The sequence below is a fragment of the Apaloderma vittatum genome, unplaced genomic scaffold (assembly GCF_000703405.1).
Source record: "Apaloderma vittatum isolate BGI_N311 unplaced genomic scaffold, ASM70340v1 scaffold20560, whole genome shotgun sequence".
Lineage (NCBI taxonomy): Eukaryota > Metazoa > Chordata > Aves > Trogoniformes > Trogonidae > Apaloderma > Apaloderma vittatum.
In genome coordinates, this window is record NW_009694276.1 from 67,214 (window position 1) to 77,593 (window position 10,380).

General features: G+C 41.7%; 1 protein-coding gene across 1 annotated transcript in view; it reads right to left on the minus strand.

Annotated features, from left to right (window-relative positions):
• The window catches only part of CDK6 (cyclin-dependent kinase 6), a gene marked incomplete at its 5' end in the record, with an annotated part of 58,157 nt that extends 51,387 nt beyond the window's left edge, over nt 1-6,770 (minus strand). Inside the window, one exon of the mRNA XM_009867255.1 lies at nt 6,603-6,770. Within this exon, the coding sequence (XP_009865557.1) occupies nt 6,603-6,770 (168 nt within the window). The remainder of the gene's footprint in view (nt 1-6,602) is intronic.
• Between the last annotated feature and the right edge of the window lie 3,610 nt (nt 6,771-10,380).

Genomic DNA, 10,380 nt, shown 5'->3' on the forward strand with positions numbered 1-10,380 from the left:
ACTAGTTGCAGCCCAAAGTCTAAAAGGCTCAAAAAGTACAAAGATTAATTTATGGTGAATGCATACTTCAGTAATTATTAGGACAATGAACCAGATATAATCTGCAGCACTGGAAATTGTGAAGTTTCTGACTGCTGAAAGTTGGTTCTTACTCTCCTTCCTAAGCATCCTCTGTGGGAAATCATCTTTTGATAGTGTGCACAGTCAACCTTTGGCCAAGCCCAGCAGAAACTTCCTCTTTTCTGACACGAACCGTGCCCAAAGTCATACCTGTGTTCCCTTTATTCACCGGCACAAGGTAAATTCATTTTGCAAGGCTGTACTGGTGCAGCTGCAGGGCTGCAGAACATGCTCAGCTCAGTGTGGACAAACTCCGTCATCACATGATACATATTCTAATGTTTGCAGCTCTGAAAAGGAGTTTTCAGGCAGAGAAAATATTCTCATGTGGAGCCAATTTGCTTGTTCACTATGAAATAATTTACTTTCTTTGAAAGATTAAAAGATAGGCTTTTTATGGTTGATGATAAACCTGGGCCTGAACCAGAGCAGCGGGTTGCATTCCCTGCATTCCTGACAGGTCTCGAGGGTGAGTTGTGGCATCAGCTGTGGGGGAACAGCAGCGAGCCCTGAGCCCAGGCCTTGGCACTGATGGGGTAGAAAATATTTCAAACATCGATACGAATGCCCTTAGAGGTCTGGTTAAAGTTGGATACAGTAAGAGCCTTAAATGCACCAGTAACTGGTTCATCTAATATCTTCAGAACTGTCTAAGACTGCGTGAGTGGTGAGGTTCTGGAAAACATTTCTGCCTTTGAGTTAGTTTAGGTACTCAAGTCCCCAGCTGAAGACTGCAGACGTGGTTTCATAACTGACTGCACAAATCCAACACTGTGGTGTCTATGGAGGGGATGACCCCATCTTTCTGCTCACCCTCCCCTGCGTGTCTGCGCTTTCCGTCATGTGGCTGCACGGTGACTTGCATCTGCTAACCCACCTGAGAAGGAACAACTGCTCTTCAAGGGGCTCATTCTCAGTGGGACTGCAAGGGTGCGACCACTAACGCCGACGCGAGGGAAGCGATGGTCAAAAGCAGGACCATCCTTTCAGCAGCAGCAGCAGCAATGTTACATCTGCTTATGCTGACTGTGAAACGGCATCCTTAGAATATTCTCTCTAGGATGTATTTCTAAAAATAACCACCTCGCCATAAATCCTCTGTCTCTTTATGAGAGCAGATAGTACTGCTCTTTCAGGCAAGTCTTAAAACTTTTAAGTTTTTTATGACGGGCAACAAAAATTAATAGTTTTGAAAATGGTCTTATATGATCATAATGGAGATGAATAAAATAAACTTCTACTCTACTTTCCCAACTTTGTCCCTGTGTGTTTCTGTATTGCCCTTTGATAATATTGTGACATTGAGCAAGCTATTTTTTCCTCATTATTTTCATATAAATTTGAGCCCTTTTAGTGAACTGAGCCCTTTTAGTGATCTGAGTGAAGTCAACGTAAATATATATTAAAATGGTTTTAGTCAGCTTCAGGCTTGACTGTCAATGTGCCGATAATGACTTCTGGTCTTAAGATGGCTCCGGAGACAAATGACTCATTTTATGCAATGGAAATAACTTTCCTATAGGGAAATGGAAATAACTTTCCTATAGGCTGTTTGGGAGGACGCAATAAACATTCCTTCAGCTATCCAGATGTGAAAGTATCAGGGAACTTCACTCGTTTCTTCACAAAGCCAGATCCACGGACCTTTTATGCAGAACTCGGTGTTAGCAGGGAAGATAGCTTTTCCTTAAAAAAGCCAACCAATTTAATCACTGCATTCCTAAGCAGCCACGACTTTTCAGCAGCAGCACTAACAAGCTCGACAACACGTATCTGGATCCTCTGGACGTCTGCCTGTGACTCATCTTTCTTTTCTGGGGCATTTGAGTGCCCTAGAGAAATGCACCATGAAGAAAGAACTGGAGATGGAGGCTCAGATCTCAGGTGACATGCTTCCCCACCACAGGGAAGGCTCAGTGCATATCAAAAGAACGTCACTTCCACCTGCCCGACGGAGGAAGATTTATGCTCTTATCAAATTATGAATGAGAGAAATTCTAGTGTCACGGTATTCGTGCTACTAAACACACTCCTAAAGCCAGCCCAGATTTTGCCTTTGATTTATCAGAGGCAGGTGCTTGATTAATTGCCATGGGTCCACTCCTCTGTTTGATGTTAAGAGTGAGCTTTAAACGATTGCTCGGTCTGATCCATTTAGGGATGGCCAGCGCACCTCCGGATAAAGCCGCACTGCAACACACTCCAGGTCTGCTGGAACCTACCCTACATGGGAACGAACTCCGCGGGGTGCGCTACAGACACATAAATAGGCGGGTTTTGGAAAGCAGAGCATCAGGATGAGGACATAAAACGAAGGGAAAAAACCTGAACACAAGGCAAAACAAAAGGAAGTTCTCTGACGGTGCTCTCAACTACCATATTAGCTCAGACAAGAGTTTACACTCACATTGTTTACTAACAGGTGGCATTTGTTAGAAAATTACAATGCAACAGTGGGCAGAAAACAGGAAAGCACTCCTTCCTCTTTGGAAAAGGGTTTTTCTACCTTCTTTTGGTTGTTGTTTATGTTGTTGTAACTAATCTATACATTTATTTTTATAAAGTAAGCCCAGTTAGTGAAAATTATTTTATGCTTCCTTGCTACTATACGGACAAAATGAAATCCAAGTTCTGGCATGATGTGACATGTAAACCATTTGTGCTGAAGTGACTGCCAGAAACGGATGGAAAGTTTTTAACCTGAAGAAACACTCAAATAAAATGCTAGCATAATCTAAATTTATTCACTGACAGTAATTGCAGGAGTTTTTGTGTCTTCTCTTTTTAATCATCGATTTAGCTGAGTCTGGTATTCAACAACTTAGAGCACCAGCGGAGAAAGTGATCTCTTTTCCTTTCTGATGTTCAGCAAACCTGAACATGTGTTGTTGCTTTTTTTAAAGGAAGACATGAAACAATTTTGTTTGCATTTCATGGGAAATAAAGCTAATCGGTAGCGCTGCCATCTAACGTAAAGCACGTATGTTTTTAAAGAAAGTGTGAAGAGTGTGTTACAAACACTAAACATTTTGCCAGTCTCACTCAGATCCTGACGCAGGTCAGAATTGAAAAGCTGGACAGCCTCAGCTCCACTAGACACCGTGATCACAACCGCGGGCGCTTATCGCACAGCGTTCTCGTGTGCCATGATTCAGTACCATTTCCTTTCTCTAAGGCAGTTAGAAGTCAACAAAAATAGATAAATGGCTAATTTCTTCGTCATAATATAACCTCAGATCTTAAAGCCAGCCACTTGCTCTTTCCTCAGAGAAAGCTTTTGCCACCAAGCTCTAAAATTACGTCATCACATCAATCCACCTCCTCTGCCCTACGGAGCTTCTCTATTACCAGCAAGCCCATTCAAAATGCCCCCAAGGGCCAAGGCCAACACTTGAAAAAGAGCGTAACTTTGTCTGAAACCAGAGTGTGCCCTATTACCACCATCCGAGACATCCCCGCCCGACCTCATTCTTTCTGGTGCTATTATTTCAAACCTGTATCAGTTCTCAGTCCGACTACAGCCGGGAGCGGTGATCTCCACCCTGCCCCCGCAAGCCCCTGTAACATTAGTTTCAATCTTTTATTCATTCACAGGCAGAAATATCAAGAGGTTTCCTTAAATGACAGCAGTATGCCTGGACGGCTGATCTGCCAGAAGGGCTCTGTGGAAATAACTGGCTAGCAGGGACTGCTTTGAAGTTGCTCTTTGCAGCTCCCGGAGTACTTGGGTTGGATCAGTTTTTACTGGATTACTTTCACGACAGGCTCTTTTTTGTCCCATCTGAAGAGTTTCTTTGTGAGCAATGAATGAGGATGCATCTTGGGAATGATCTGATACTTCAAAAGATGATTCTCGTAGTTTATCTTGTTGCAGTAAGCTTCTCTTCTGAAGGAAATGCTGCTGAGCCCTCGTGTCGATCTCAACGATAGCGTATGCAATGCGCCTTTTATCACCGGGCTGTCTGCGCTATCACTTTTCAATACGACTCCAAAACAAATCCTTGCAAGCTAGGGCATTTATTAATTAATAAACATGTGGATATATGTTGCCTTTTATAATGCAACTTTTTTTTTTTTTCTGCAAACACTTCACAACAGAGCCTGTCCTGCCAAAGTCAGTGAAAGTTTACTCACTGCCTGGTGAAGAACTGCAACTTAGACTGTTTTGGGAACAGTAAAGTCAAGTACACTTTTATGTTTGAAAAATAAGAAAAAGTTAATAATGAAGTTGCTTTTTTCTCTAAGCTTTTTTTTTCCTGCACAGAGTTTTAATGGAAGGAAAAAAAAAGAATTTGCGCAACAAAACAACTAGCCAAAGGTAAAAGCTACATTCAGAAAAGGAAACCCAATGGCCTGTTTCAGCTAACACACATTAAGTAGAAGTTTCTAACCAGTACACAGTCTGTAGGAGCAATGGAGAGTGACATTTAAGACCATACCACATTTTCACATTGTAAGCAACAGCCGCTATGGCTTTCTACATACACAGACAAAAGTTGATTTTGAAGGTGTTAAACACCAAGTGTTTTACAATCAACAAATTTCTAATTTAAAAAAGCCATAGTCATAGTTTGGGTTTTTTAATGCGAAAATAACGATACAGTAAGTGTGAAAGCTATTACTCACGCCTATGTCCATATAGTTTATGTGTCACTAGTCACTGAATAATTCAATTATTTTAGCATTGCTGCAATGACAATTGAACGGTTGTGTCACCACAGCGCAGACTTGCATGTTGATCATCCCTTAGTCTGAACAACTGCTCACAGAGCACAGGGAGTACCACCTAATGGGTTTTGAAATACCGTTTCTAGCTTGCAAGGATTTGATACTCAAGCACGCCTACAACCTCTGCACAGCAATTCCGGCAGTGTTCTCTTACAAGCAGGTCTTGGTATGTTTTTACTTCAGTAGATGCACTCTGTTTCTGGGTCTTTCAGCCTTCCTTCCTATGCAGGCTACATGACTATGTGCAAACTCCTGCTCAGTTCTGTAGGTATTTTTTCCTCATTTTATGTAGAACTTTTAAAAACCACCCTGCTGGAAACCTTACAACACAATTTTAGCTTAAAGAATTTTATGGCTCAACAGAAATACTCTTTGAGACAGTTACTGACTGATAACTGGGAAAAGAAAAAATACAGCAATTTAGGAACAACCTTTCTCTCCTTTTCTTCAAAGCTCTATTTTAACTTACAGCATGATCTGTCCCCACTAACCTCAGCAGAGACGTTCTTTCAACTTTGGATTAGGCTACATCCTGCAGTCAATGAAAAAAAAAACCAACCAAACCAGCACCAAAACACAAGTTTACATATGCTTTATGCGGCGAGGATACTTTTCTATGTTTAGCAAGATGCTGATACCATTTTCTATTGCTTCCTGCCTTCATTCACACCGAAGCCAGAACCCAGGCTGTCGTAGTTACATCACACCACGATGGGAAGACTCTTAACAGTAACTGATCATGCCAGTGCATTCCTTTTTACTGCTGATTTCTACAACATGATGTAAAGCGCAAAGGGGACTCCTTTCAGATTCTGTTCTGTCTTTAGCCTAAGTGATACTGCTGTGGCAGTTGTGCTACTCGGAGCAGAAAAGGAAAGCAAAAAACTTAAGGAGCAGGCAACCAAACCAAACGACACCCAACACGCGGGCAGCACCGTTACTCCGCAGCACGCTTCAGAGCTGCTGTGCCAAGCTCCCAGCAGCCGATGCTGGGGGCAGGGTCAGCGAGCATGGAAGCGGGGTCAAAAAGCAAGGAGCTGGCAGGGCTCCTCTGCCAGCATTAATGCAGGAGAGGGCCAGACCTTCTGGGAGCGAGCTCATGCCTGAGTCCAGGACAACCAGGAGAGCTGCGGGGAGAGGGGCAGCAGTGGCAGGGGGCCTAGAGATCCTGGAGGCGCTCTTTAACAGCTGGCTTGGGAAACAGCTGTGGTTTTGGCTGCCAGGGCCACTTGAGCCGCCTCCAGCACAGCCCTGTTGGGGCTGTCATATATGGGAGCGAGCAATGAGCCTGTCTTCACAGAGATGGAAAATCAGAGGCATGACAGTGTGGTATTTTCATAAGCATCTGTGTATTTTTTCAGGCAAAGTACCTGGGAATCTGCAAGGGCTTTATCTGAAAAGGTGCTCCAGAAACTTTCCCTCTACCTACCTGGCTTAAGGCGCAAAGTCAGTCAGCGTTTAACAGAAGCTAGACTGACGGAGTTTCAGAAAGCTAGCACATACCTATCCTTCAGTGATCAGTCATGATTTAATTCAGAGCCAGTAATCGGTGATTGATCACTTGTACAAAGTAGCCACAACAAATTCAACCCTGGCTGGAAAGCAATTGGTTTCAGAGATGGAAGTAACTTCATCTGCAAAAATGGTTTTAGAAGCAGCATTACAACACAGGACGAAAAGCCAGGAACAGAGAAATTGAAGCACACTGCTGCATTAAAGTAAAATAAAAGTGATATTGATATCCAGAAACTTACCACTGAGGTAAGAGCCATCTGAAAACTGTAGATTCGTGCAAGGCCAAAGTCAGCTAACTTTATCTGCCCGTTGCTGGTTACAAGAATATTTTGGGGTTTCAGGTCCCGATGCACCACGCGATGTGAATGCAGAAAATCCAGTCCCCGAAACAGCTGAAGCATCATATCCTAAATGTAAAGAAGAAATCAGTATGCAATTATCAAGACAAGGTGGCAAACGAGTAAACTCCCTGTCATAATCTGGAAAATGAATTTAATAAATACCCACTTAAATATGTGTGCAGGAGATAAAAACAACCATTAATATAAAATGGACAGGGCGCAGCTAGAATCAGCTGACTTGAACAGGTGTCCTTATCAAGTTCATGTCTTGTTTCTAGTTGAATTATCCGAGGTTGACTGATAGAAGTACAAAGACCGGTTAACATACTTAGAAGAAATAGCCAAAGCATGTGTGGAAATCCCAGGACAGCTTCAAAAGAATGCTGTCCAAGTAAGAAAAGCACATGGCAGCTTTCTGCTCTTAACTTTAAACCATACACCACTTTGCATCTCACAAGTTTATGCTTTGTCCTGCGCCACTGAATCTATTATTCACTGCAACTTGCACAAGGATCTGTTTCAATCAGAAAACTGTTTAAATGACAAAATAACCAGGGATTAATGTGGTAGAGGGAAAAAGTTTACCTGGCAAAACGTTTTGCATACAATTTACTGAATACAGCAGAAACTACCTTTAGATCAAAGTTTAGCACCAAATCAGTGTAACAATAATAAGTAACAGTTCTCATTTTGCTTTCTGTTTTGTTATAGTGATGCAATCTCGTATGACATTTCCACAGCTGAAGAAACTACTTCATTTGTTTTCACATTAATCTTAGTAATGTGAAAGGAATGAACCAAGAAACTCAAAACGAAATACTAGAAATCCCCTGAATTCCAAAATAGAAGAATACTGTCAACTTGCAGATTATATGTGCAAAACAGGCAGTTACAAGAAGGTGCCACATTAAGCAAGAATCAAAAGGGATAAAAAAAATAAACGTATTTTCTATATGCACTTGAGATCACGAAACTCCAGCTCAGTGTTTGCTGGTGACATCTGCCCTTTCCATAAGCCACACAGCAGGGTGCCTGCCAATCTTGTTCTTAGCAACCGAAGTGACCTTGGAGAGATGCACGGCATGAAAAATCAGAAAAGGGAAGAAGGATAAACTGGAGTTGGTTGCTTTTGTTCTCCTCTATGGACTTGGGCATATTTCAAATAAATATTCAAGGCACATTCTTAAAAGGAATGATATCTGCAAATGGGTTTAAAAATAGATGAAAACATTCAACTTGATAATATTGCTTTAGCTGGATCATTTTAAAGATACATTTCATCAACATTGCTATAAAATTTAATACAAAACAATTATTTCATGTCATCTTCCCCGATCACCTCTAGAGAAAGTATTATAAAATGTATCGATATTAAGGCTGGAAGCTCTAACTTGACCTCTGATAAAACATAGCCTCTTCTACACATAGTTTATAACTCTCTCTGTCTAACAGCAGTAACAGTGGGCTGCTCACAAAGTAATCAGTTTTTATTTGAAGACCCTGATGATGGAGATATTACCATGGAACCATGGATGTTGTGGCAGCATTTAACTAGTATCACCTCTGAAGGATGGGGTAAACTGAGAAGCCCATTCCCTGTTAACTGATGCCTTTTATTCCCTTCGCTTCCCCAGGAAAAACCGAGGTCCAACAATTTTGATAACTAGTACAATAGGGTTTGCATGTTCAAAACAAATATGCAAAGCCTATTGAATCCTCTTGGATTTATATACTTTCCTTTGCAGCTCAGAAATATGTGGAAGAGCTAGTACTACAGCTCTGCAGATTTCAGTCATCGGTAGAATTCAAACAGTGTCATATCTGCTCACTCCGTGCTGTTAGAACTTAAATCCCAACAGTCTTTAGATCAGGCTTGCAGATGTGCAGAACACACCACGGACATTTATTCACATGGGTAACTCAAGTACATACTCAAGGGTTTCACTGACTTGGGGCCTCATTTTTTTTTGTTCCAGGTAGACACACAATCAGATACAATAAGAAAATAATTCAAAGAGCTTAAGGATTAGTCAGTGGACCCTGGCAAGTCCCTTTTTTGGTGACATTTCTGCATCCTACTCATTTGTCAAGTATGTAAACTCATTCCTGCAGTTACCAAACATACCAAGAATATTTTTTTTCTATGGCTGATGCTAGTTTTGTTTCAACTTTCTTCCTCAAGCTCAGCAAATACAATTCTGCTCTGCTAGTTGCAAGTTGCAAGCAATATCTTCAGTTTCTAAATTCAGAGTCTTCTTCCAGGCGCATGTAAAAAAGGAAAATACTTGAAAATGGGCATTGGTATATCTTTCCATATATCTTTCATAGACCCAAAAGATGAATATCTTTTACTGAAGTTCTCTTCACACACAGAAAAGATGTGCTGCAGAAAAGTGCAGTGATTTAAAAGCTCTTTACCACCACAGTAAAGATGTAGATGCTGGATTTTGTCTTTTTAAAGGGGGACACAGTGCAATGCAACCTGAAGGCAAACACCAAGGAAAAAACATCTTCAGCAAAAACACGCACCCAGAAGTAACATACACATATGAATGGCTCCTCATTATGTGAAGCTTGCATGTTTCTTCTGTTGACTAGTATGTGAAGGAAGAGAAACCTTTAAATAGATTTCCCTTGGCCCTGCTGATAGAAGTTCCTAACATGAAAGAAAGTAAGTTTGTGGAAGCCCATGAATATTTTCAGTCACATCACCAAATAAAAGCAACATGGCACAGATCTTTGTCAACTAAAAGAGATCCTAAGTTTGCACTAACCCACAGGGTTTTTTGGTTTGGTTTGGTTTTTTTCACCTGCGTATTTTTCCTCTTCCTTCTATGCTAACATTTGGTAAAACACAACAATCCTTGGACATCTCCTAATACTTCTCCTGCTCCTCTGTGGTATATCTCACACATCGGCACAGCAACCTGCGTGCTTCACCCAGAGCTTCCATCTACTTGTAACTCATTTTTCTCTCTTTGCTGAGCAGAATGGAACGTCCCCGCTTTGGGCGGCAGGTGTTGCGATACTTGTCCTGAACATTTCCTGCAGGAGTGTTTGCGTAAGAGACAACCACAAGCATAAACAAAGGGAACAGTTTTAGACAGCGATGTGAAACGAATCAGTCACGTCAGTCTGACAGAAAGGCTCGCTGCCTCTCCCTGAGCAGCAGGACCGGAGCAGGATGAGGCTTCCTTCCTATCAACCCCAACCACTAAACTGCTTTACTTTTAAAGGGTGTCTTTTAAACATGGTGGAATGAACGTTTAAAGAGTTTTCACATTCTCTGGGGCCTATTTTTGAAGCAGAATAATTACTGCACTTCTATGGTTATACTTTGTAACAAACAGTCAACATTAATTAATGCCAAAAAAACAATGGCATTCCTGAGGAATTACACAGTACAGATACATGAATAGCAAAAGACATGATTAATGTTGTTACACTGAATCCCAAAGGCATTAGTAATAATGTAGCGACTCCCTGTTAAATGCAGTGATTTTCTTAAAATCTTGCCCTGGCAATGGGCTGGAAACAGATCACACCAGCCTACCCAGAATATCAAAACTGCCACGGTGGCAGCAGGGAAACAGTTTGCCACAACCTGGGGAGCTGCAGGATGCTCTTCTCCACGCAGCCAGCTGGGTGCAGCGGCTGGGACGCAGGAAGAGGCAGA